Source organism: Ammospiza caudacuta, chromosome 3, assembly GCF_027887145.1.
Source record: "Ammospiza caudacuta isolate bAmmCau1 chromosome 3, bAmmCau1.pri, whole genome shotgun sequence".
In the NCBI taxonomy this organism is placed as follows: Eukaryota; Metazoa; Chordata; class Aves; order Passeriformes; family Passerellidae; genus Ammospiza; species Ammospiza caudacuta.
The window spans coordinates 6904752-6932649 of record NC_080595.1 but is presented as its reverse complement, the minus strand read 5'-3'; the positions used below and the strand labels follow the sequence as shown (position 1 = coordinate 6932649).

Genomic DNA, 27898 nt, shown 5'->3' with positions numbered 1-27898 from the left:
GAGCGACGGCTGTGACGGCGAATGGGCGGGCGCGGCCGTCCCTCCCGGCCGGCGCTGGGGCGGGAGCCAATGGGAGCGGCGGGGGGCGCGTGCGGTGCCGGGAGCAGGTAAACAGCGGGGCCGGGGCGCGGGACTGGGATCGGGACCGGGATTGGGATTGGGATGGGGAACGGGATGGGAATTGGGATCGGGATGTTGCGGGTTATAGATGGGAAGGGACGGGACGGGCCTGGCGTTCCTGCAGGGTCTCGGGGTCGCCGCGCTCCCGGAGCTGCCTGTTTCTGTCTATGTGTGTATATACATAGAAATGCATGTTCACGTATATACGCATATTACATATAAAAAATTACATATTTCCACGTGAGTTGCTGTATGTACGTGTGTTAAGCTACCTGTACACCTATTTCTGCTGGGCGGTGGCGGCGTGTCACGGCTTTCATGTGGAAGCGCCCGGAGGCAGAGAACTCCGGGCAGAGTTCTTCAAGCGTTCGGAGGGGCAGCCGGGCAGGGAGAGCATCGCATGGGAGCAGGAGCTCCCCTGGCCTCCTGCAAAGCCTCTGCCTGCTGGGCTGGGGCTTCTCTTGGCGCTTGTTTGTTTTTGGGGTTTTTTTTTTTTCAATTTTTTTAGATGTTGTCGGTGTCCCTGGATGTGCGCCTTGGATGCGCAGGGCAGCGGCCCAGCCCCGCTGTGTCCCTGTGTGGGGGGCACAGGGGAAAGCGGCCACTCGGGCAGGACACAGGAGCTCAGCCCGACACAGGTGTCCTTGCGTGTCCCCAAAGTGTCACCTCCAGCCCCTGTGCTGGCTCTGATGCCCTCGGCAGAACTGGGACGGATGCGAATTGCTGCTCCCGCACGAGAAGTGTGAGATTTGAGGTTTTATTGTGTGGGGCTGTGGTGCCTTCATGCTGTGACACGGAGTATTTGGGCTCAGTGCTGGCAGAATAACCCTCCTGACCCTCCCGGGCAGGGTCTGATTTCAGCTCTGCCACCGGAATCGCCCTTTGGGAACTACATCTTGTGCCTTTCTTGTGGGACAAGAGAAAGGAGTGCTGGTTCAGCCACAATGTAGAAAGAAAGCTATGGATCTTTGCTGCTTCCCACAGCATCTTGTGGTTTGTTATTTTTGTGTTCTGGGGCGGAAAGTGAGCGGTGTTTGCACGCTGAGATGGTGTGTTCCAAGTCCCCTGGCATTTTAGCAGCATGCCCATTCTGACTATATTTATTAGCAAGAGCATGGAAATATTTCCTCCTAATTTTGGCCTCACCACTTCTGATTTCTTAAGTTTATTTCCTTCTCTTCATATTTATCAACAGCACTGCTTTCTGCAGCCAAAACTTAGGAGAACATCAGGCTGTCAGTATCATCTCAAAGCTTTCTCTTGATCTAAATATAGCAAAGAAAATACATTTTTCTTAATCTAATTGCCATCAAAGAGAACAATATGGATAAGAAGGAATTTAAACTCTCAAGTGGATAATTAAGTATTCTGCCAGGCTACAGCAGCTATTCTGTTCTGTATATTGTACAGGTATTATTTGTGATGGATGAAATGCAAAGCAAAGGGTTTAGATTGTTTGCAGCATGAAAATAAAAGGCAACCTGAGGCTAGATCTTAATGTTAGTGAACTGGCCCAGTTTAATTAAAATCCATGAAGCTGGTTTTTTGCAGTTGAGGAAAGAAGGACATCTGGAAAGAGAATTGGTGACTCCTGCTTCCCTTCAGAGTTCACAAGACTGCTGTAAAGCAGGAGTAATTGTATTCCCACCTCAGCTCTTGTAAGAAGCACTTACTACTGGCCTACTTTTTGTCCTCTTTCATTTTTTCCACAGAGTTTTGTGAGTTGGGTCATTTTGCTCTTATGCACTGTATGATTTTTTTGAATGGGACCTGCTGGTTTGAGAGGCAGAGAGGAGAGCCTTGCCTGATACAACTTAGTGCTTCACTTTGATAATGGCCTGGAATTTTGTTCAATGTATTTGGCAGATCATGCTCTCAAGCTTTCTGTGAATACAGATACAGCTTATATTTATCTCAGTGTTTTCCATTCCTGAGCTGTCCTCCTCCCTTTTCCAGCTCAGCCTAGAAAAACAGTCAGTATGCACAGGCATATTTGCTGTCATGAGCATGAGTGGGAAAGAAGCTCCCTTGCTTTCCACTGTGGTGTGTGCAGCACCCTTTTGGCAGGCAGAAACAATTTCCACAAGGCCCTTTTCCTTAGTTTTAGCAGTGAAATGAGACCAGAGAACAGTGTGGCTTTGTGACTCAGGTGATGAGCACCTGGTGCTGATGAGAGTTGGAGAGTGGTAAGACAACCTCTTGCAGGACAGTTTCGATCAATCCAAGGCAGAAGACCTCTAAAGTCTTGGATCCCTTGGGATGTGTTTGTGTAAATCCTCACTGGGACCATGGCTGTGCAAACAAGGGACACTGAAGCTGTGTTCAGCACTGAATCTGCTTGCTGAGCAGAAGTATGATGGCACTTCTATATCCTTGTTGGGGGAGCCTGGGAAAAAATGTCCTTAAAACTGGCTGTATTTCAACCTGAGTTTATTTCTTCCCATGTAACTGTGAAGGTTAGTAATTGGCACAGAGGTTTTGCTGTTGGTTTAACTCCTCCATTGGGCATAAGTAGGGTATTAAAAGTAGGCTGACTGGCTGTCCCTTCAGACTCCTCTGCAGAATTGCTCTCTTTATGTAGCAAAAATGATTTCATAAATAATGTGAGAAAAAGTTCTTCAGTATTTTGATTGGGTCCCAAACTATCAGTGAATAAAGCTTTATTTATTTCCTCCCTGGTGTCTGGCATGAGGAGAAGGTTTTGAGAGTTATTTAAATCCTGTAGGTCACAGATCCTGTGGCATGAATAAATTATCCTGTTCCTCATCCAGAAGTATGTAATGATTGAATGACTGTGGATCTGACTTCTTTAAAGACCTACATCCTAGAACTGGAGCAGAGTCCTGTGTCCCAGCTGCAAATTGTGAGCCCTCAGGTGCTCAGTCAAAAGAGTGAGCAAATTACTTATAAATAATAAATTTATTTATTAAATAATTACTTAAATAATATAATAATATAAATATTTAGATATCATTTATTACTGTAATAAATATTTAAAGATAGAATAATTAAATAAAGTGTGTTAAGCATCCAGAGAGGAGATCTTGGTCTCTGTAAGAAATAAGCACACAAGTGTTAAGCAGCTCACTCAGTAAGAACAGGATTACAATGAAGCTGACAGGCCTGGTGTGAGGGTTAGCCCTGCTTCTGTTTCCCATAATGTACCACTCTTATCACCAAAGGAGGAACAAAATGATATGAAAAAGCAAGAGAAGCCAGGGGAGGAGCAGATGTCTGAAAAATGTTTCACTTTTTGGGTGGATTGAGTTGATGTTCTAAAATTTCTTGAAGGTGCAGATGTGTTGAGGAGGCTGTGACAGAAAGGAGGGGTCTCCTACACCTCCCTCTTTCCTTCCTCCACAGCGAATTTCAGTTCTTTTAGTGAGAAGCAAGAATATCTCACAGATCTTCAAAGCAAACTCTCTGATGTCAGGGTGTGCTGGTTGGGCTGTGAATGTATGATTCAGATTTCAGTGACTGTGTCCAAATCACGTGCCTTCTTCAGCTTCCTCTCCTATTTCCTGAGACACAGGAACTTGGGTAAGCTTCTGTAGAGTTCTGGTAGGTACAACTGCTGACAATGCAACAGAGGTATGGTTTTGCTTTTGGACAAGTGGCTGGGTATCAGAAAAGTGATTCATTACTTGCTTTGTTAAGCTGACTTAATAAATGCTAAAAGGAATTTTCCTACTAGTTGCATTTATAACTTCCCGAAATCCTGAATTTAAGGCTGTTCTGCCGTATTTAGGGCAATGCACCTTCTCCCTTTGGTGTCTAGAAAGAAGAGCTGTTCCTTTCCTTTCTGCACTCTGTCACTGCATCTCCTGCTTTTCTGCATAGCAGTAGGTGAAAAGAGGCCAAGCATTTCTAGTCCCCACATTTTTTCTCTGTGTTTTTGCCCATTCAAGTAGTTTTGCTTTTAATCACAAGCCAGCATAAGGAAAAGCCCACAAGTGGCTCTCCTAAAAGGAGACAGGTGTTTCACTTGCTATGCAAACCTCTTCATCAGCAGAGAGAAGCACTGCTAATAAATTTCATCTGGTTAATAAACAGTCATAAGACAGCATGTAGCTCCTGATTAGTGCCTCATGTAAAGCTGAGGCTCCAGGTTACTAAGAAACTTGTGCTCCTTGCTGATGCTCCTGGGGGTGTTGTGTAGGAGCTGAGCTTTCTGACAGGCAGCCTGTGTGTGAGGTGAATCTGTGTCTGGCCCTGCCAAACAAACACTGAGCACTGAGGAACCTCCTTTGTGGAAGGCAAGGTGTGCTGGTGGGAGAGGGGAAATAGAGGCAGCAGGTGTGGAAGCTGTGGTAAAGGAAAAACAAGTTTCTTTAGTGCTGCACTGTGCTGATAGCTGTGCCTGCAGCCGTCCCAGTGACTTGAACTGAAGGGATTGTCATGGCTGGGTGAGGGCAGGACAAACCTGCTGTTGGGAGGAGATGGAGCCTCCCTGGTGAAATCTGCTGAATCCTACTCAGACTTCCAGTGTGGTGTTCACTGTTCTCTCCCCGCTCTGTGCTTGTCCCCACAGGCTCGGGCAGTGCTGGCTGTGCCCTCCTGAGCGCCCCCTTGGGCAGCGGCCATGATCGCCTTCATGAACAACTCGGACAGCGAGGAGGAGCCCTGCAATGAGAGAACGTCCCTCATGTCTGCTGAGAGCCCTCCTGTCCCCTCCTACCAGGATGGCCTGCCAGCCTCAGAGGCAGGGGAAGCACAGGCACACAGGGTAGGTGTGTGCTGACAGAAGCAGTGCTGCTACCCCTCAGTCCCTCCTTCCAGGCTGGATTCTAGGATCGGCTTTGCTGTTGTTTCACCGGTGTCACTCTCAGCCAGCAGCAGCACTGCCTGTTGCCATTTCCTCCAGCCTGACTTTTCCCCCATATGTACTCCTCCCTTTTCCTCCCTTTTGATAAAGATGCCAAATCAGGCTTTTAATCAGGACCTGATGCACATTTGACTGTTGCAGGACATCCTTTTTAGCCTTCTTGTCTGCTCTGGTCAGAGGCAGCTAATGTTAGAACAGAATCTAGTCCAGCTGCCAGCAAAGCAGCAGGATAAAGCAAGCACAGCATTGCTGAGAGAGGAGGAACATGTCAAGCTTTTGTCACCTCAGATGACATTTTTTTCTGTCTAATTCTGGGCATCTTGCCCTTCGTGTTCATGTGTCTGTATATATATGTGTATTTGAAGAGTGTGGTGGTGTTCACAGGGGTCCCAGGATGAGGGAAGAGACGAGGATCTGACTCCATGTTTCAGAAGGCTGATTTATTATTTTATGATATATATTATATTAAAACTATACTAAAAGAATAGAAGAAAGGATTTCATCAGAAGGCTAGCAAGGAATAGAAAATAATGGAATGATCATAAAATCTTGTGACTGACCAGAGAGTCCGAGACAGCTGGACTGTGTTTGGCCATTAATTAAAAACAACCACATGAGACCAATCACAGATGCACCTGTTGCATTCCACAGCAGCAGATAATTATTGTTTACATTTTGTTCCTGAGGCCTCTCAGCTTCTCAGGAGAAAAGATCCTAACAAAAGGATTTTTCATAAAATATGTCTTGTGACAGAAGAGGTCCTTAGGTATTCATGGAATTGCTTTAAAAACTATTGCAACCTGTTTGCAATGGAATTTCTAATTGTATTGTTCAGTTTGTACCTTTCTGTTAGGACTCAGCTGCTATGCTGTGGTGGCCTACAGCAGCCTCATGAGACATGATGGAATCAAGCTTTGAACACAAAGAAAAGAAGCATCTTACACATTTGCAAACATTTCTTTTCAGAAGAGGCGAGCAGGCAGCAGCCGTGGCCCAAACAACATCGCCGCTGGAGAAATGTCTGGCTCGGGTATTCCAGTGAGAGAAAGCATCCTGGAAAATGAAGAGGAGGAACTGACTCTGAAATATGGAGCAAAGCATGTAATCATGCTCTTTGTGCCTGTCACCCTGTGCATGATTGTTGTCGTCGCCACCATCAAGTCAGTGCGCTTCTATACGGAGAAAAACGGGCAGCTGTAAGTGGGCTCTGAAACAGCCTCAGTATGTGGGACCCCTGCCCCCCACACACACTCTGGGCATGCAGAGTACTTCCCTGGCAGCCTGGGAGAACCTTTACACAGGTACAGGTGGCTGTAGGAACACACACAGAGCTCATCTGTGTAAGCTTTTCCCTTACCTGCATTATACTGATGCGTTAGCACTGTCATTTGGGGTGCCCTGAGTGAGGCCTGTGAGCAGCATAATAATGAAGCTGCTTCATTCTGCAGCAGAAAAGGCCCAGGCTGAGCTCCTAGACTGTTCACTCAGTAGCTGGCAGCAATGAGGGAATAGCATGTTCATTTGGTTGAGTGTCTCATTTCCTGGTGATATTTCTGGTTCCTAAAGACTCGTGGTGTGGATACGTAATTCCAGCTCCTGCTGACAGTGCCTGGCTCCTGGGGCTGTAACTGCTTCACATATGGCATGGAGAAAGGGGGACTTGTCCCTTGAACTGAATGGAAGGAAACAAAATAGGGTGGTGAGAAGGGATAAAAGAGTCCAAGACCCTCCTACCAAGTGTGGAAAGAAAGGGTGTCCCCATTTCAGAACAGCACCTGGGAACCCAGCTGCTCTAGAAGAACGTGCCTTTGATAGAGACCACTAATCTTTAGTTGATAATTAACTTGAGCCCAGCCTACATCTCATGTTTGCTGTCCTTGGCAGTTCTACCTCCCTTTCTTTCCCACACACAGAGAGGTCTGGTTTTATCTGGGACAGACAGTTAGAAGAGAATATCTGTGCTTTATATGGCTTTTGCTTTATCCTGCAGGATCTACACCCCTTTCAGTGAGGACACCCCATCTGTGGGGCAGCGTCTCTTGAACTCAGTGTTGAACACCATTGTAATGATCAGTGTCATCATTGTCATGACTGTGTTCCTGGTGCTGCTCTATAAATATCGCTGCTACAAGGTAAAGCATCCCTGCCAGAGCCTTTTCCATCTCTCTGCTCTGAGCCTGGGATCAAATGGGCCTTGCATGGCAGTGAGAGACACGGGCACTGCACTGGCTCATCCTCGTGCTGGGCACAGCAGGAATCGCACTGTGCAGGAGTCTTTGTCAGTGGTGATGGAGCTGTGCCTCTGAATAGGCTGTGCTGTTATTTTGTCACTAATGGCAGGCCCTTAAAAACAAGGTCTGCCACTTTGTGTGAGTCAGGTCTGAGTCTTCTGCATCTGATCCAAATGTTTTGCCATTTGTACTTCTACCACTTACTGTGGATGCTTCTATTAAGATATTTCACACAAGCTTTGTGGGAACTGGTATTATTTCTGCCTTCTGGAAGCTCTGGTAGAAGAGCACAAGGCTTGAAGAGAAAGGCACATTCAGGTTCTGTGATGCTCAGGGAGTTCTTATATGTGGTACCAGCCCAGCATTTGTGGTCTGTCCATTCCTGCTTTTTAAACTTGTCCCAAAGACAGAGTTTGTTTTACAGCTTTGGGCAAACCCTTCCTCTTTCCTAGCAAACAGAAAGAATGTGCTGACACCTGTATGAGCTAGCAGCCAGTCTGAATACCCATGAAAATGCTTTTGCCAGAGACTGAAATAAACCCAAAACAGCTAAAATGCTAAGGGACAGAATTCAAAATGAAAGTGGGAGAACTGGGAGGAATTGGCTGGCCCTCCTCCATCAGTGACCATAGGGAAGGCAGGGTCTTTGGGAGTGCAGGAGGAGACTGTTGGGCTGCAGTTCTGTGACCATAGGGAAGGCAGGGTCTTTGGGAGTGCAGGAGGAGACTGTTGGGCTCCAGTTCTGTGACCTGAGCAGGGGTAACAGCCCCTACAATCACTGTCTCTTCTTGCCCTTGGCAGTTCATCCATGGCTGGCTGATCCTGTCCTCCCTGATGCTGCTCTTCCTCTTCACCTACATTTACCTGGGGTAAGTGGGAATGGTGCAGGTAACCTGGCAGTTCAGGGCTCCTTCACCTCTTTGCTGAGAATTCCCACTTTGAACAAGAAAAGGAATGTCTCCTTCTCCAAATGGACTTTTAAGTGTTGTTAGAAGAAGACAGCTTTCTTTTTTAAAAACTGGAAAAGAAGATCTTTACTAGTCAATGCTCAATTTTACAGAAATCGCTGGGCAGTGATACTGTGAGCATGGAATGAACAGGTTGAATCCTGTGGTACAGAGGCCTTGCATTATACATTGAGAAGCAAGTGGAAAGGCATTTCATGTGCCAAGTTACTTTCCTGGTTTGTCTTTTTTCTTAAGACAACATTGTTTCAAGCTCATTCCCTCAGCTCCCAGATCAGGTGAAAGAAAACTTTTAACTTGTGGGTGAGACATTTGTTAAGACATTTTCATTTTTAACTGTGAGCATATTGCACCTGGTGGTGGGATGACACTGACAGCATTTCTTTGCTGTAGACAGTCATGTAGCCACAGGCCTGTGCTCATTTAAGACTTGAAATCCTGCCTGCTGAAACCCTTGGAATTGCTGTTGAACTGAGGACTAAGGCAGTGTGGTGCTGGTCTGTAACACAGCACATCTCAGGCAGGAGGAACAGGGCTCAGAGCAGCGAGCAGCCAAACGACAGGTTCCCCTTTCATGATGGGAGTTGCTCTATTCTGCTTCCTCCTGGTGTAGCTGGGGGCTTTTTTATTTAATTACAGCCTTACCTTTTGTGTGACTTTGCATGTCACTGGCTTTCACTGCTTAGCTGAATTTTCTTGTGGTATTCCAGGGAAGTGTTGAAGACTTACAACGTGGCCATGGATTACCCCACTTTGTTCATAGTCATCTGGAATTTTGGAGCTGTTGGAATGATTTGCATCCACTGGAAAGGTCCCTTGCAGCTCCAGCAAGCTTATCTCATTATGATCAGTGCTCTGATGGCATTGGTGTTCATTAAATATCTACCTGAGTGGTCAGCATGGGTGATTCTAGGTGCAATCTCCATCTATGGTAAGTCTGGGTTGTGACTCTCAAGGTGTGGCTCCTGGAGAGGTTACTCCGTGGCAATCTCAGGACTCTGTATATCCTTCAAAAAACAACTTTATGGTGTTAAAAGCTTTAGAAAGTGCCAGATGGGCTATTAATTTGACTCCCTGTCTTGTCTCTTGTTAATTGTTTGTGTAGGTAGTGTACCTCAGCCAGGTCTTTCAAAGTGGATCACCAAGTCAGGGAAGGACTGAACCTCACCTCACTGCATGGCAGGGGTGGCTGGATTTTTATCAGTAGCAGACCCTTGCAGGTTTTGTTTATTGTTGTCAAGAGATCATGGATTTTGGTGTGAGTTCTAAATTTCAAGAGAACCTGCAGGACAAGAGGGAGGAGATGTGATGGAACTGGACTGAAGGCCTTCCTGCATGTGAAACCAGAGCCAGTGTATGAAGTGATGGAGTGTGGAATGTGAACAAAGCACCCCCACTCCTCCTGTGATTAAATTTAACATCTCAGTGAAATGCTGCCATCAGCTTTCAAAGAACTCATGTGGTATTCTCAAGGGGCTTTTTATAGGATTAACACAGTGAAAACTCTTATTATTACATTAAGGCTTGGAGGTGGTATTTTAAGTGAACATCACTTTCAGGGACTTGAAACAGCTAGAGTTATGCAAAGTGGTGGAAAGTGCTATTCAGGAAATCATCTGGTTTATATGGATAGATGTAAATGTAAGGGGAGAACATCTTAAAGATAAAGAATGTAAAATATGCATGACAGTTCATGATGAGATTGGTCCTTTTCTTTCTGCAGATCTGATGGCTGTTCTCTGTCCCAAGGGGCCACTGAGAATGTTGGTAGAAACTGCACAGGAGAGAAATGAGCCCATTTTCCCTGCATTAATATATTCCTGTGAGTAAGATTAAAATGTTAATGTTTTTAGCCAGATGAAACTCCTTGTCTGTGTCAAAGCAAAGGTATTTTCTTGTCTTAGGTACTTTCTTGCCTTAAGAATGGTGCCCATTTATGTTCTGGATTTTGTAGAAGGCCTTGTTTACCACTTAAAATGTTGCTAACTCTAATTAGCCAAAGGGAGCCCACATTTACCTTGTGAAGCTGGATGTTCAGAAACAGACTAATCCTTTCATGAATACAGTGCAGAATATGCCTCTTTTTCTGCACACAAAACCCTGTGTGAGGTGGGCAGCAGTATTTGCCCAGTTCTGTGATGAGCTGATGCTCACTCAATACATTTATTCATTGTGTGTGTGCTTTACAGACACACTTGAAACATGTGATGAGGCTGCATGATTCCTGCAGCCCCCTCTGTACTGTACAGATGCCAGTGCTTAGAAATTTGCTTTATTGTTCATTGTTTGGCTCCTCACTTTGCAAAGGGCTGCATTCAAGTATTGCTCTGCAAACACAATCAGTCATCTCTCTCTCCCCTGGTTTTCTTGGGCTCTTTAACTACCACAGTGTCTGGTGTCCTTGTCAGAGGTATCCACATGCCTGAGATCAGATTGTTGGAAGGCAAAAGACTCAACACTCATGGGACCTGAACTTGAGTGCTTCATGGATTATCACAGACATCTTTTATGGAAAATCATTTCCTTAGGATTTTTCTCCTGAGAAGCTGAGAGGCCTCAGGAACAAAATGCAAATATTGATTATCTGCTGCTGTGGAATGCAACAGGTGCATCTGTGATTGGCCCATGTTGGTTGTTTGTAATTAATGGCCAATCACAGTGAGCTGGCTCGGACAGAGAACTGAGCCACAAACCTTTGTTATCATTCTTTCCTTTTCTATTCTTAGCTAGCCTTCTGAGGAAATCCTTTCGTCTATTCTTTTAGTATAGTTTTAATGTAATAAATATCATAAAATAATAAATCAGCCTTCTGAAACATGGAGTCAGATCCATCTCTTCCCTCATCCTAAGACCCCTGTGAACACCATCACAATGGACCTCAGTGACTTTTTCATTACATCACTTGGAAGATAAAAAGTTATTCCCAAATGTTTGGTCCCAAGCTGAGGATGCCTTCAACCTGACTGATTTTTTTTTCTTCAAGCATTTAATGTTACATAAATGCTTTTATGTGTTCCAAGCAGAGTCTCAGCTCACCTCAGCTGCCTTCCCTTTTACAGGAGATTCTGTTACCCTGACCTGAGACAATCTAGATGAAGTCTCTCCCATGCTTTAATTAACAAACAAGAACTTCCCTAAAGGAGAATGCAGTACAGCAAATAATAAATAATGAACAAAAAGTTCTCGTGCAGAATGTCAGTGTCTCCATTACATTCTGTGGCTCCCTCTAGATACAAAAACATCACCTTGGCTGAGCTCATCATGGAAAAGCAGGCACTGGGTTTCCCTTGGCTTATTTTGTTTAGCTTAGCTTCTATAAAATCAGGGAGACTGATGCACACTTAAATAAAAAGCTGATTTGAGGTCCCTTCTGCTGATTTTGGAAGGGTTTGTATTCCTTTTCAATTTAAGGATCCCAAGAATAAACCACCAACCATCAGTTGCTATTAGAACCAAAACAGAAATATGCAATATTTTGACAGGATGGAACCACAACAGGCAGAGAGAAAACTTGCATTCTGACAGCCCCTGTGATGCCTCACTTGTGTGCTGTACCTTTAGCAGAACATGAGCAAGCTGTTTTAGTTAACCTCTGGTTACCTTTGGTATTGCCATCACTCCCTGGGAAATTGTTTTCTTTGAAGAGAATAGCCAGAAATCAGGAAGAAACCAAAGGAGTTGCAGACCCTAGTTCTGGAATTTTGCTTTCTTTAATCCACAGAGAAGATTAAATTGACTCTTAGCTACTTGTGCCCTGGAACTTTCTTAAAAACCGAATGGATGCATTGCCTTGGCTTTCTCCCACCTTGCTGTCTCAGTTCCTAGGGAAACCAACTGGGTGTTTTAGAAGCATTGACAGGGGCAAGGGTTTGTATTTTTAGGGACAGCTAAATACTTGTTTCCTCTGAGCTATAGTGGCCAATGATTTGTGCAGCTGATTACTTTCTTTCTTTCTTGCAGCTGCTATGATGTGGACAGTTGGAATGGCAAAGCCAGACACAGCAGCAAGAGGAGCAAGTCAGCAGACATGGGATGCAGGTTTGTTTGCATGTTCCTCTCCCATACACAGCACTGTCCTACAGAAATACTGAATATGTTTGAGATTGAATGTAACATAAGCCCCCAAATCCTGATGGATGAATTTTTTTTCAGTGTTGTTACCTGCAGAACTCAGTGATGTTCATGAACCTGCTGTTAGGACTGGCAGCAAAGATGAACAGTGTAGGAAACTCCAATATTCTTGCCACTTTTATTTTAAAAAACCCCAAACAAACAACAAATCAAGCAGAAGTGTTGTTCATCTCACTTTTTCAGTGTACTGAAGTCAAAGCTGAAAGTGAGCTAGTGGGGAGTTACGTTTTTCCATGCTGGGGATGGTAAATTCCAACATAGGCTCCTAAATATAATACTGATGAGCTGGTGAAATTCAGTGCTGCATTCAGACCAGTGCCATGGAGCACCTCTCTGTAAGTGCTCTATAGCTCACCCTGCTAATGAAAATAGGTATGTTTACCCTTGGGTAAAGCCTGAAGTTAAAGGCAGTTACCCACCAGGAGCTTTTGTAATTCAAGTTTACATTGTAGCTGGTTCTGCAGTAATTTGGGTGCCTTTGCTTTTATCATCTTGAGATGCAAATTAAACTGCAGTTTTAAGTTGACTGAATCAAATCTTACATGGTTTTGGAAGGATTTCCCATCTAGTCCTGTTGCACTTCAGAGATGACTACTTTTGAATGTTAAGGCAATAAATGTGTGTGCAGAGGTTTGATAACTGAACATGCTGCTTATTTCAGGATGAAGCAGCTGACATACCAAGGGATGGCAGGGACACAATCCTGCTGGGAAATGGGGCACAGAGCACATGCTGAGGGGTACAGAATGCTCTGTGGAAGCTGTGTGTCCCAGATCTGCTTGCACCTGCAGCAACCTGTCACACTGACACGGACTGAAGAGTTTGTAGGAGCTTCTGAAAAACAGGACTTGTCAGATAAAGTCATATATCACAGAGTGGCTGCTTCCAAAAGTACTGCTAAAGGCTCTGTCAGATGGGCTTTAACAGAGGGGGGAAAAAAAGTGAAATTTGTGGACAATGAAATGCATCAGCTGGTCCTGATGGTCACATCTCCAGGAGACAAAAAGGGCTCACCCACTGCAGGGCAGCTTCACAGGAATGTGGATTTCATGGGCTAAAACATGTTAAAAATGTAGCTCTCTCTTGTGTTTTTTTTTTTTTCGGTAATGCACTCTTGGCCTGTTTTTGTGGACCCAAGCTGAGGATGGCAGAGAACAGCTCAGGAGCCCCTCTCATGCAGAGTCTCAGATGTCAGAGACAAGAGGTCCTGTTCCAACCCGCCCTGTCACTTCTTTAGAGGAGCTCGAGGAGGAGGAAAGTAAGGGAAGCTTTATACCTTGTTTTCAGTGTCATTAGAGCCTGACATCTTTACTATTTGTGCTTAACACTCTGTTCCTAGTTTGGTTAATCACAGTTAATCTAATAGCTGTGCTTGCTGAGCAATGAAGATCTTGAGTCTGACTGTGTATTTCCTCTTGCTGGTGCAGAATCTGTTCTGGGATTGTGGTTCCAGTGACATCTGTTGGCTACATGTACAATTTAAAACAGTTCCTTCTTCCCCCTGACTCCTGTCTCTCTCTGTCCTTGTGCCTCCCAGCTGCTTCATTTGGAAAGCAGCCTCAGAGAATGAGGGAGAACAAAGCAAATAGTGGGAAGAGGGGCTGGAAGTCTCAGCCTCCTCAGGAATGTGTGGGTCCAGTTTGGTAGCCAGGACTAGGAACCTTTACCTGCTCCCCAGGGGACAAGAATTTGTTCAGGAGGAAGCAAATCAGGAGGCTGAGAATTAACACTTATTTCCTTTTTCTACTTCTTTCAGGGGGTGTGAAGCTGGGCCTTGGAGACTTCATATTTTACAGCGTGCTTGTTGGGAAAGCAGCTGCCACAGCTAGTGGGGACTGGAATACCACACTGGCCTGCTTTGTAGCCATTCTCATAGTAAGTGAGCAGCTTTTAAAAGCTCTGTCACAGCCTGCTCAGCACAGAATTGTTGCCAGGAGTACCAGCAGCTGAGCACTGCTGAATCAGCCCAGGTAACCTGCTAGGTGTTCAGGAATACTTTGTCTGTAGGTTTAGACAGGCACTGCAGCAGAATGATCCAGACTTAGCAGAGCCAAGTGTGGATGTGGTGGGGCTGAAACAGCCCCAGGAACTGCTGGTGTGTTTGCTTCAGCCACAAGAGTCAATATTTGGAACTGCACACTGATTAGCAAGTGTAGTTGAAAACTCTGTTATGCTAGGGGGAGCTGATAGATAAGAGGGTAAGGACCTATCTTATTCTACTATTTGAACTGGAAAAAAATGAGAAGGAAGGAGACTGAAATCCATGGAAATTATCAGTAAGGGCAGATGACTAATATACTGTGGCTGCTAAAGAGTTGGTCCTGCCAGGTCTAAAGAAGACACACTGTTAAGCTTCCATCTGAGTGGAAAATAATTATTATGCACTTGCTGTTTACCTCAACATCCTCATGGAAATTAACCAGAAAGACAACAGCAGGATTTTTAGAATGTAAAAGAAAATCTGGGTAAAACCAAAATTCACCCATTGTATTAAGCAATCCAGCCAAAAGAACAGCAGTGGATTTTTGATTTCGTTTTGGGTTTGGGGTTTTTTTTGTTTTTCTTTCTTTTTTACCCTAAGGGACTTTGTAAACTGGGAATGTGTTATAAGTATTAGAAACCTTCAGTGGAACTCCTATCTATGCTGTTCACCAGGATTTAAGTGCTTTTGTCTGCTGGATCAGTACTTCATTCATAATGGCACAGAACAAGGAGTAAAATAATGTGTACAGAAGTTACCCTCTTGGGGTTAGCTGTACCTCTGCATTTGCTGTTCATGCCACTTTCTCAGCAGAGATTTCTGTGCTCAACATTGCTGAGGAAAAACCTGGCCAGCTTGTGTGAAAGATGAAGCTGTGGGCACATAGATATTCTGCTGCTGGTAGCTCAGGCAGTGTGCAGTGCTCTAGAGTGCATTTAGATAATTATCTGTGTGTTGGTTTGTTGGTGACAGATGAATTTCTGGTTGTCTATTACCTCCTTGTGATTTTTATTCTGTTCTCTCTGACAGGGTTTATGCCTAACACTTTTACTACTGGCTGTTTTTAAGAAAGCACTGCCTGCTCTCCCCATCTCCATCACCTTTGGCTTGATCTTCTACTTCTCGACCGACAACCTCGTGCGACCCTTCATGGACACCCTGGCCTCCCACCAGCTGTACATTTAGAAGAAGTGAGAGTTAGAGGATTCTTTTTCAAGCTTTGCTGTGAAGTATGGTACAATGTTTGGAATAGGTCATAACGTTTTTACACTTAGTGCCATATATTTGTAAGGAAAACACTAATTCCTTGATATGCCGTGTACTAAAAATCCAATAGTTACATGTTGAACTGAGATTTTTCACAGGACTCTTGGTGCAAAGCCTGGCTCCTTGCTGATGTCAGAGTGTTACTTTTATTTTATTTGATGTGCACAGTGGCTGTTGTGAGCACAGAAACCTGTATGTGGCATGGAGCACTGCAGAGGTGAGGGGTCTGATCTTCCAGGAGCTAAGTAAAGTGTTTTAGCCCTGGAACTCCAATCATCTTTTACCATAGTCTAGAATTTCTAAGTTTTCACTTAGAACTTCTAAACCTACACTTCTGAAGTGTGCAAACACGAGGTGCAAGTGATTGGAAAAGCCCAGCTGGGAACAGGCACGGAGCAGTGTGTGAGCCATTAGAGAAGTGAACTCTGCTGTGCACACAGCATCTGCTGAAATTGCCCCAAAGGCCCATTTATCCTGACCTCAGTTAGACATGGTGATTCAGACAGGATCCCCAGGAGGGACTGAGGCAGGATGTCAGTGCTGGGATGGTGGAACATCAGGCTCCTGATGCTCTCTGAGCACATCCACCAGTGCAGCAAGCAGCTGAGGGAGGCAGGGCTGCCCCTTGCAGCACATCAGATCCTCAGCATGCAGAAACACGTACTGCTCTCTCCTCCCAACATTTTATTTTTTAGGAAATATTTTTCTGGGTCATTGCTACAATCCTGAAGTGACCCTAAGGTGGAAATGACTAAACAACTCCAGTAAATCAGACCTGTATCTTACTTGCTGTGTTTCTGGTCTCATTTCTGTGCATTGTTGTAACTACTCCAAAGGAGGATTTACCTTCCCTTTATTAAGACGTCCTCTCTTACACTGACTGAGACTTGGTTTACCTAGGTTTTTGTACTGTTTAAAGATTATTTTTTTAATTACAAATTTTAAAATAGCTATTTAGTGTCAAAGGAACTCTTTTGGAAATATCCAGTCATAGTTTGTATCAGAATATTGGGGTGCAAACTTCAATCTGTTGTTACATTACTTTCAGGAATAGCTATACACCCTCAAGTGAGTTCATTAAGAAAATCACAGTGCTTGATGTCAGTAAAAAATACATAGGACAGACTGAACCTTTATGTTTTGTCCACCTTTGAAAATAATTTTGGTACTACTCTTTGAGTCAGTTTTTCAATAGCTGCCAAAGTTCTGTGATTTTATTTTATTTTTTCTTTTCTTTTTACCTGTGTCTGTTACTCAAACAAGCTCAGTTTTCTTTGACAGCTGATCAGTGTCAGTAAATGTAACATTATGTGAGAATTCATGAATAATGCAATGTCTTTGAGAGACATAGAATTTAATTTCTGGAAATACTTCTTAGCAAAGGCTTTGAATTACACAATTTTATGTAGTGCTTTTTCCAGTAGACCTGTTCAAGCTCATCTGCTTTCATAATTAACAAGGATATCACACAGATGATTCAGACTAATTTTTAAAAAGTGCATAAGTGTTTTTACAAGGGGTGTGTGTGTGTGTGTCTCAGTCTGGACAAGTCAGTAACTCTTGCTCTTTGTCAGTTTTCCATCCTCATTTCTCACATTTGCAATGTTTGAACTTAACAACTGCAGAGTTAACTATTACTAAAAGGTATTTCCTTTGGAAATGTAAATCAGTAGAGCTTTGTTTGCTGATTTTTAAGGTTTATGTGAGAGTTGATTTTTCTATTTGTTTGTTAGTGCTTGTTCTTTTTAACGAAAACAGTTGTGGAGCCAAATCAGACTAGAATCACTGGGAAATGTGATTTTACTTTTTGCATTGCATGGTGTAGAGAGGATGTGAATTATTTGTATATACTGAAAGAAAAATCCTGTGTGGCTTATCAGGGTTGCATTTCTATGAAAGCAGAGTTAATACTTGAAGGAAACTGGCAGGGGACGCTTCACATATTGAAGGATCACCACTGGTTTGCTGCAGACACCTGCTTGTCAAAGACTGGCCTTCCACTGACCAATTCTGCAGAACTGACAGGAATTTTAATTTAAAAGGTAACTGAGCAAGAGATTCTGGCAGTGCAACAGAATGTATTGTCCTGGTGAGTGAAAGGAGTATATCATGGATATACTGGAGTGCTTATAATTGTATAAAAGTTCATATGTATTTACAACAAATATATATTTGTGTTTGTGTGTCCATGTACACACAGACATGCAAATTTTAAAATTATGTGGAGTGATTTCTCATCTCTTTGGATGTTTTCACCTGTGCATAAAGTGAAGTTTTGTTGTGATGTTAACATTGTGCAGCATGTGAAATGCAGAGGGCAGGATTTACCCTACTCACAGCTGGCTGCTACTGACTCAGTGACCTGGCACCTTGAATCAGCAAAGCATTTGTCTGCCTGATGTGTTCATTCACTGGTGTCACTGCTGCATGCTCTGAACCAGCACAGCTGCCAGCTACACTGAGGGGACACCTTTCTTGTGCTGGTGTCACTCAACACCTCAGTTCCTCTAGGAGGTGCCATGTGTTGGCATTTTCCTGTGGGAGGATATCCTGCTCACACTCACCCCTCCTCTCCGGTCTGAAATGAGTCTTTCATTGCTTCTACTCTCAAATGCAGCTTGGGCACACATCAGTCTTGAAGATCTAACACTGAAGCCAAGACCATGAACAAAACTCTAGTGGTGAGCCTGCCTAATGCAACCCCCCAGTGAAACTTGTGGTGGGAGGTCTGGGGTTGTTTTTGCTGAAGTGTCTGCTGTGTGTCAGAGACTGGAGATGAGCCCTGCCCTCAGAGGATGCACAAGAAGCATCAGTCATAATGAAAAAGCCAGAAACAGGATAGTCCTTGCAGAAGCTCACAGCTTTCATTTGATACTCTTGGCCTGATTCATCAAACCTGACTTCAGGCTCTTTGTTCTTGCCCTCAGAGGTACTTCCAGCTAATCCCACTGTGTTTGCTTTTCTCTTGCTTGTAACTCAAACTGTGGTTTGGTGTAAACTGAATATAGTTATTTTTCTTTATTGTTTCCCTCAGTCCCTGACCTCAGTTTCTGCTTTAGAGATGCTCCTTGGCAGCCACAGGAGGGCAGCAGGTCCATGTGCAGAAGTACCAGCCATTTTAAATACTCTGCCCTGTGCCCCTTGTGTTTCAGGGAGGCTGAAGGCCCTGCAATCTCCTTCGTGGCAGGAAAAAAGAGAAAGGCAGGCACCCCACACCTCAGCATAGCTTCAGTTTTGGTCCAGCATGGGAGAGACTTTCAGTGAGAACAAGCTCAAGCTGAACCAGAATTCATTTAAAACCAGCTGCTTTCAGTGTGATGCCATATTCAGCACTGCAGTCCTGCTGTTACACTGCATTTTGTTTGGGTTCTCTCCCCCCTTTCTTTTTTTAATAAATCATCCAGTCCTAGTTCCATTCCTCAAAGCCCCAGGCATAAGTCAGGGGCTCCCCCAGGCATTGCTAAATTCAGTTTATTACATAAAGATTTCTTCTGAGCATCTTCAAGAAGGAAAGGAATAATTCTACTTACTGATTTGTCATTCTTCCTCTCACTTCCAGTCTCTTATTCCAGTAGGTCTTGCTAATCTGGGAGGAAAAAAGAGCACACAGCTTGTCCTTCCAGCTCTTGGCACTGAGAAGTCCAGGGACAAGCTAGATAGGGTTGGATGGGCTTTAAGCAGCGTGGTCTAATGGAAAATGTCCCTGCCCATGGCAGGGGGTTGGTACTGGATGGTTTTTAAGGCCCCTTCCAACCCAAACCATTCTATAAGTCTCTGTTGTTTGTGCCTCAGGAGGACCAGGGGGTATCTTATTTTCTTGAACTTGGTTGTTTTGTAAGAAAGCAGTCTGGAGAGATGTGGTATCTTTGCCAGAAATTCTCCTACAACACTGTTTGTGTGCCCCAAACACACATTGTATTCCTAATTGGATTTATCTTTTCTTCCTCAGCCAGGTAAAGTGATGTGAGCTGTTCTCATTCTACAAGTGGGAAACAAAGCAAGACAGTAAATCATGCAATCATAGAATGGTTTGAGTGGGAAGGGACATTAAAATCATCTAGTTCCAATCCCCTCATATGGGTAGGGACACCTTCTACTAGACCAGGTTGCTTCATCCAGCCTGGCCTTGAACACTTCCAGGGATGGGCAGCCACAACTTCTCTGTGCCAGTGCTCACCACTAGCACAGTAAAGAATTTCAATAATCTAATAACTAATCTAAACTTACTGTCTTTCAGTTGGAAGCAATTCCCCCTTGTCCTGTCACTACATGCCCTTGTAAAAAGTACCTCTCCCTCTTTATCTGGGCTCCCCTTGGGTACTGGAAGGCCTCATGACCATGCTGGGTTTGAGCTTGGATACATAAGGAAGATCCACATCATATCATGGCATCAAACACCATCACACAAATTACTGTTCTTTTTTACAAATTGCTTTGCTGCAGATTTGCCATCACCCACTTTTTGCCACTCTTAAATCCAAGATGTTTGCCCTGAGCACTGAAGGAGTTAAGCAAATATGAACTGTTATCTTCTTTGTGCAACACATTTGATAGGTGCCCAAGAGCACAATTTGGGAGGTGTCAGTGCTCAGCACTATTTGTGGCTCACTATCAAAAAGATCTAAATAAGCAGAAACTTTGAAGTGGAACTAGCTAAACTCCTTGATACAGAAACCTGAGACAGGTACAGGGCCAAGTGGATGGAGTAGAAATTTTCCAAAACTGGGAACTGTTGGAGCCCTATCAAATGCAGCCTGAGGTAAGTGACAGCTCCCACAGCCAGCTCTGGATTAGATATGTGCTGAAATAAATGCCAGGAAGCCTGGCACTCCTGAACCTGCCCTGCAGAATTGGGTGGAGTAGGAAAAGCATTAGACCTGTTTTCTCCTGGTTTCTCACTGGTTTCTATGATTTCAAGGAGATCTTGCTCACCCTGGTATAAAATATGAGTAACTCCACAGCTAACAGATCAGGAACAGTGCATAAAGTAAAAGTGTGGAAGATCCAGCCTATTTATCTTATGCCATGCCATCTTCAACCTTTACAGAGCTTAAGCTACAAGCATTTACAATTCTCCCTGACTTCACTGAGCTGCAGAATATGAGCCTTCCTTCAAAACTGGTGTAAGACAAACAAGATCCCTGGAACTGAAGGTAGGATTCAGGATTATTTTAAAAGCTGCCTATCCTGTGTACCAACAGTTAGTAGCAATAAAATGCCAGTAGCATTACAGAACTGTTCTAAACAGGAATGTCATCCCTTCATCAAGCCAGAAAAGACATGCCCTCTCTTTAAGCCCCAAATAGAGTCTTTGTGGTATTCTGGGTAGTTCAAATTTGAGCTATTTTTGTTCTCCAGCTATTGTGCTAATAGTCTTCTTCTCAAGTGCTCTGTGAGTTTTCAGGGGGCATGACAACTGTTTAACTTTCTTCTTTAATATGGAAAAGAATTGCCCTGATTTCTGTCCCTGTGATTTGGGTGGGCAAGCAAGAATCAAATGGCAAGAGGACTTAAATAGGATGGGGAAATGAAGGCATTTAGCATGTAAAGGGTTAAGGTACCTTCTCTGCTACTCTTGTGTGCACATGCTGTGTACCACTGTCATGAAACAGGAGCACTGCTGCAGAACAGTGAGAACATCTGTATTTCAGGCAAGGAGTAACATTTCCTGTGCTGGGAAAGCAGAGCAGCAGCTCAGCTGCGGCCAAAGCTGCTGCAGGGCACTGAGTGGATGGTGCTGGGTGTAGTCTCTGTCCAGCTGCATCCCCAGATGCTGTGTCTGGTGGGACTGCTGAAGGAAAGGGACATCTTTGTGCTCACATCTTCGTGCTCACACCTTGGGCTCCTGCAGGCTAGCAATCTCACAAGTGTCTGCAGAGAGTGAACCTGCAGTGCTGGCTCTCAGGAAACCCTTTTCCCTGCACACTAGCACGGAGCAGGTTGAAATTCCTCCTGCTGTGCTCCCACTGAGGCTTTCCAAACACTTCTTTAGCATTAGGAGCACGACAGAGCAGAAGAATGCCATTAACCCTGTTTTACAGATAGGAGTTGGATCATTTGCTCAGGGTCAAATGAAGGGCTTAACCTGGATGTCTGGAGCATCTCTCAATCAGTCACTCCTTCCAGAGGCTTGTTAATTGCTGGTGTCTCCCTCTTAGTTGCACTCTGCTACGTGCCAGTCAGGATGTTCTGCCCCCAGTTGGTGTCTCTGTGCCCAGGTATGCAGACACAGATGTAGATAGCAGAGGTTGGATCATGCAGTCCTGCTCAGTTGGCCTCTGGAATTGGATTGATAGCACAGCAAAGCAGGAAAAGGGTCAGTCAGCATCCAAAGGTAGCAACAATCCTGCTTTCCCATACTGGTTTTGGCTTTTGGTTTTTGAAGCCACAACATCCCTGCAAACTGACTGCTAAAGTAAATTGTCATGACTATCTGTGAGTCATCATGTGGCAAGTGGATGGAGGTTGTGAGTTTGTCCATTTGCCACACAGGCACTCAGAAACAGCCTGCAGCTTTCCAGTCTCCATCCCACACCTTGCTGTGCTTGGAACAGCGAGGCAGGAAGCCAGGAAGCCAGAACAAGCACTGGCTTTCAGGGCAGTGAAGGAAAACAAGGTATCCTGGGGATGATTCCAGGCTAGGGCAAGGTGGCTCACTGCTCTCCAGCTCTGTGAGACATGGCAACGCTGTGCCAAAAGCTGGAGCAGTGGCTGGGATTGGCAGCACACTTTGCCATTAACCAGCAGAACTATGATGTTAATTCTTAGTTCCAGTAAATGTTCACAAATAACTCTGTTTCTCCCAAGTCCTCTGGCTCCTGCCTGTCCTCCCATTTAGAACAACTCTGCCCAAATTGTTCAGATAACACTTCTGTCCTTGGCAAAAGGCTTTCCAGAGTGGCTAAATGCAGGCAAAGAACTTGTTCCTGTTTGCCTGGCTTTAAAATGAATTTGCCATGTTTGCCCAGGGGGTGAATGGCTTTGCCAGTTATCATCTGTAAAGTGAATCCTGGCTGGAAGCTACAAAGAACTGAGCCTTCCCACCTTGTCCAGGATGGGCTGAGGTACATGTAAACAATAATCAGGTGCCAAGGGGAGAGAGCACAACACCAAACTCTGCAAGCAAATGCAATTTACAATGAGCAGAAACAACTGATCTGTCCAGTCCAGACAAAGAAGAATTACAGACTGAGTAATGTTTAACAGAGAAACAGAAATGCCACGTTCTTGGGGCACACAGCTGCAAATCAGGCTACTGCACTCTTCATCTCATTCAAAATGGCTTTGCTCAACACCCATAAAAAGCACTGTTGTGCAACAGGATTGGAACTGGCAAGGCTAACACTGTGAATGTTTGACTGTATAAATTGCTAAGGTGGCAGGGTGCCTGTCCTTGCCCTGCACTGTCCCACACACTAACCCAAAAACAAGGACTGGTATCCCTTTCTTCCACTTAGTGACAGAGAGGCAAAACACAGGGGGCAAAGGGAAGGGTTTTGTGTCTTCTTCACCTTCCCTTTTCTCAATGAGGGGACAGGACAGCCCTTCAGCAGTCCCCTCTCCTGCACAGAACCTGGCAGCCCCGCTGGCACTCCCTGCCCTCTCCAGCTGAGCAGAGCAAGGCTGCTCACTGCAAACTCCAGAAGGAAAACAGGGGTGGGAATCATGAAATTTCCCTCTGGTGACCAGTGACATGAATGGGAATAAAGCCATGTCAGGGAGGGTTTAGGCTGGATATTAGGAAAAGGTTCTTTAGGCAGAGGGTGGCTGGGGACTGGAACAGGCTCCCCAGGGAAGGGGTCACAGCATCAAGCCTGACATAATCCATGAGGTGTTTGTCAATGCAGTCAGGCATTTTGTGTCAATCTTGTGGTGTCCTGTGCAGGCCCACAGGTTGGAGTTAATGATCCTTGTGGGTCCCTTCCAACTCAGCATATTCTGTGATTCTAGGAAATATCTGTCCTGCTCCCTGCACTATCATCTCTTCCTCTAGGACAGAAAATATTAATCTTGAGAACTGCCACACCACCCCCTTCTGACAGCACTAAATCACCTTAAAATTAAAGTGCTAACTGAGATGGCATCTTGTCTCTGTCCCTTTGCAGTGAGTGGAGAGAGAAAAAGGCAGGGCAAGTGCAATGAGTGCCAGAATGCTTTGGGATGAAAATACACAGTTCAGAAACCAGAGCAGTACTAAGCTTAACAAAAATAGCTCATCATTTGGATGCTGTGATGATACTGGATGTGCATCTACCATTGACTGAGTCAGTGAGATGCCATTTCTCTGAGAGCTCTTGCTCTCATTCTTGCCCATAAAAAAAAGCCATATAAATAACATATGCTACAAACAGCATCACTGACACCTGCCAAAGTTTTGAAATACCTCCAAGCTAACTACTAAAACCAAGCCACCTGTCCAGTGACTTCACTTGAACTGTTCCTCTTCATCATCATCATCCCTGTATTATTATGTTGATGGGACGCCATAAATCCACAGAGTCAGAGAAGACATTCCATCTGCCCTGAAAAAATTACCCTCTAGAGAAGATGAGGCAAAACCCCTCAAGAGGTAGCTCATCTGAGCCCCAGAAGTTGCTTGGAGAAGGAGAACTGAGGGAAACACTTCCAGAGCTTTTGCTTTGTGGTTAGCTCGTGAACACGAGAGAAGGATGGTGATGTCTATTAGAGATTCCTAGAATCATTAAGGTTGAAAAAAACCTCCAAGTTCATTGAGTCCAACCATGCATATTGTGGTTGGAGAAACAGCTTGGGCCTGTCCTATGCAAGAGAATTCTCTGAACAGCCTGGACACTTGTCAACCTAATTAAATGACCAACTGCTGCTTAATTGAGGCTCCATCACCTTTTTTTCTGCAGGTCAGTAGTCTGCCCATAGAAATTTTCTGTTGCAATTGAGGCCTTCTTACTCCAGGGCCCAAAGATCCTTCCAGGCTCTGGTCTTCTAACTTCTTCTGTTTGTAAAAGTTTAGCCCTTCTGGCTCATTCCTCTCTGGGAACGTGTCCCACTTTGTACAAGGCTTTGAGGAAAATGAGGAAATTTGAGAATTAAATGATCCTGAACATATCATTTTAACCTTAGTAGGTTAAAACTCCCACTCTGTGGGAGTGTGACTCTGACATAGGTAAATTGTAACTATTAGTTATAATTTAAATTTATTATAGTTTTGATTATATCTCTCATGAGGATAGATAGATCACTGTAGTATTTATAGCTTGATAATAATTAATATTACTATAATCAAACTCATAATTTAATTTAATAAAAGACTGATTTATATACTCCTCATAGTTGTAAGTTTCTTGCTAGAAATGCTCACAGAAATGTTTCTAGATAAGGCAGTATGTTGAAATTTGACTGAATAGAATACAACCAAGCAAGCAACAAGAAGAAAATGACAGCTGTATTGCATTTATTAATAATGTTCACTTCTTATTCTTTATATCTAATCAAGAGACTCCTCAAAGTCTAGGAACTTGCTTTTTCACAGGACTGCTTTGACTTGCTCTGTAAATTCATCTCTGCACTGCACACACCTCCAAAAGAGTGCAGGTATACAACACAAAAATTACATGGGATTTAGACACTGGTGCAAAACCTTTTAACCTGCAACAACCTCATTCTGCTGTCATGTGGATGTCATTGTTTAGGTATTTACAAAGAAGTTGCATAGAATCATAGAATAATTTGGGTTGGAAGGGACCTTAAAAGTTTGACTAGTCCAACGCTCTGTCATGGGCAGGGACACCTTCCAGCAGCCCAGGCTGCTCAGAGCCCCATCCAGCCTGGCCTTGAGCACTTCCAGGATGGGGCAGCCACAGCTTCTCTGGGCAGCCTGTGAGGGCCTCACCACCCTCACAGTACAGAATTTCTTTTTAATATCTATCCTAAGTCTGCTCTCTTTTAGTTTGAATCCATTCTTCCTTGTTCTTCCTACAGGACAAGGAGGAAAAAGGACCTCCCTATAGGGACTAGATTTCTTCCCTCTACCCTGCTTGGAAGGACTTTATGAGTTAATGTTTGCACAGCACACTCAGCAGATCAGCTTCCACACAAACCCTGCCCAGAGTCAGGGCCTGCATGAAGCTGCTGTTTCACCTGCACTGCTTTGGTGGAGGGCACAAAACCAGAATGGGCAGCCTGGGCTGATCCCACGGGGCTCCTGTCCTCTCCTGCCACTGCACAAGGCACAGTTTGCACAAGGCCTGACTGCAGATTTGTCTGGGATTTGGATGGGGTTGGAGGATTGCTCCATCCTCATTTCCTCCTGCTGAACTTTCCCATTAAATAATATGAGTAAGGCTGAAGAGAGAAGACAAGAGGATGCACAATGATTAGGGTCTCAGTGTGTGGAGTGCTGTTAAGTCTTCCCAAGCAGAGAAGGGAACCTGAATTTGAACACCCCAAACAGCCAACAAGGCTTTACATAAACCACTGATACCCTTCCTGAAGAAAAGGATGGCTCCCTGGTCTATTTCCCACCTACAACACTTCCTTTTTTCAGGATCAAAGGCTGTCAATCTCACAAGTGGTAGCACTAAACCAATCCTAAATACTGACAATGTTTTTTATCTGTTACCATTTTTCCTCACTTTACAGGGAGATCTGCCATAGAACAGCTCTCCCAGCACTTCATATGTATGACATTCATCTTTTTATTATTATTGTGGCCAAAGTAGGCAAAATTAACCTCTGGATTCTGGATTGAGTCCTGGGTGTCCTGTCCCTATTCCCCCTAAGAACTAAAAAGTAACAAAGAGGGACATACACTATTTTTTCCCATCAGCTTCAGCCCAGCTTTCATTCCTACCTCTTTGCCCTCCAAATTAGGTGAGAACACAGACACTTCTCTCTTCTTTATGCACAGAAAGAGCTCGGGTTCAATGGGTCTTTTAAGGCTGCAGAAAGTCTGGCAGGAGAAGGTGTGATGCAAATTGAACAGCAGTGGCAGAAATATCCAATGGTTTACCGCGTGTGAATGAAGGGAAGCAGCCAGGCCTGCCTCTGAGAGATGGGGAGAGCTTCACCCTGGCCTTGCTGTGCCTCCATCTCAAACTATGGCAGCCTGCTCATGCAGAAAGCCTCCAGTTCTCCGTGCTCAGCACTGTGAGTAAGGTGTTTCACAATTAATGCCGAGCTGATGCAAGCAAAGTGATGTTACACAGAAACTGAGCACTGCCATCCAAATCCAGCACAGGAATAGATAAAGGGGTGTCCTTAGAAAAGACACCCACAACTTGTCTCTTTCCAGATGAGGGCATATATGATCTTTTCTTTATTAGAAATAGTACGAACCTAACCACAAATAGAACAATTAATTTGTGTATATTTCCACAGGTGTGTGAGTAGTGAAATGAAGAAATGAGGCATTTTTTTGGACAAAACTTGTCAAGGCTGGTATCTTATTACAGTTATATTTTTTCTTCAGCTACATATTGAGCCTCCATCCCTTATCAGGTATTGTGTTTGCCTTTTCCATTTCAGATATATTTTGTTTACACACAGCCTGTGTGTTAAGCATTTATTTCAATAATGTGCCTTTCCCAGGGAACTGTATTTTTTTCACTTTTCAAATTCAAATCCAGCCTTTTTAGTCCTGATTGGAGCTGGCTTCTAATTCAATAATGTTTGGGTGATGAATATTGCTAAATTTATTTGTAGCTGTCTGTTCAGTGCTTTACAGAGACCTTCTCAGGGTTTATGTGGAAAGCTGAGAGGGGCTTGGGGAAGATGCAAATTTTTTTTTTTTTTTTTAATGAAGGAATATGTGTAATACTTGACCAATAAATAGCAGCCAATCTCTGGTCTTAGCAGCTGGAGATAATAATTGTCTCCCTCTACAGAGGAGGGCAACTTTGGCAATAGCAGATTGGCAGTAATACTCACAGGTTTTGTACAGTTCAACCTCTCTACACACTTAGAGCAGACCATTTATCCATTTTCCTTCTTCACAAGTCCACAGCATCCACAATTCCTACTGACTTTACAATTCACAGCATCCACAACTCCTACTGACTTAGATACAGGTCCTCTGGTGTGGATTTAAGTGCTCAATTCAAGCTACTAGTTAGCTGAAAAGGTCAGCCAAAACAAGCATTGACAATGGTGAAATTAAAGCTCGGGGCTGTTTGTTGGTCACTCCCGCAAGTTCTGCTACAACTGGAGAAGGATTATGAATCCTGTTTGGTTTAGGAAGGAACGAATGATTTCATCTCCAAACCTCATCCGAATGCACTCCTGCACTGATGTAGCCATGTGGCAAATGCCCCAGAACGACTGTATTGTTATTTTTCAGACGGGAAAGTTGCTGACAGCGGCGGGCGCTTACCAGAGCATCCAGACAAGCCGGGAGCCGGCTGAT

The 27898-nt window shown here is 44.3% G+C and overlaps 1 protein-coding gene and 1 long non-coding RNA gene across 3 annotated transcripts; one reads left to right on the top strand and one right to left on the bottom strand.

Annotated features, from left to right (window-relative positions):
- Window positions 1–52: 52 nt before the first annotated feature.
- PSEN2 (presenilin 2) lies at window positions 53–17809 on the top strand. Of its 2 annotated transcripts, none has more exons than XM_058800985.1 (11): window positions 53–107; window positions 4652–4846; window positions 5912–6141; window positions 6936–7077; window positions 7978–8045; window positions 8852–9072; window positions 9865–9963; window positions 12102–12179; window positions 13411–13530; window positions 14029–14147; window positions 15283–17809. In XM_058800985.1, the coding sequence occupies exons 2-11, from the start codon at window positions 4703–4705 to the stop codon at window positions 15436–15438; spliced, it is 1377 nt and encodes a 458-aa protein (XP_058656968.1). In that variant the 5' UTR covers window positions 53–107; window positions 4652–4702; the 3' UTR covers window positions 15439–17809. The 2 variants fall into 2 exon arrangements, with proteins under 2 accessions (XP_058656968.1, XP_058656969.1); XM_058800986.1 differs by lacking the exon at window positions 53–107 and adding an exon at window positions 3493–3660.
- LOC131555185 (uncharacterized) lies at window positions 5652–27898 on the bottom strand. Its single transcript, XR_009274519.1, has 3 exons — window positions 27866–27898; window positions 19050–19105; window positions 5652–5998 (listed from the first exon to the last, which is right to left on the bottom strand). It is a non-coding gene; the product is annotated as an uncharacterized LOC131555185 (long non-coding RNA).

Excerpts from the sequence above, each read along its gene's own strand:
- PSEN2 (XM_058800985.1), top strand. The coding sequence starts at position 4,703 with ATGATCGCCTTCATGAACAACTCGGACAGCGAGGAGGAGCCCTGCAAT. Across the intron at positions 9,073-9,864 it reads AGGTGCAATCTCCATCTATG|ATCTGATGGCTGTTCTCTGT; the intron begins GTAAGTCTGGGT and ends TTCTTTCTGCAG. Across the intron at positions 13,531-14,028 it reads GGAGCTCGAGGAGGAGGAAA|GGGGTGTGAAGCTGGGCCTT; the intron begins GTAAGGGAAGCT and ends TACTTCTTTCAG.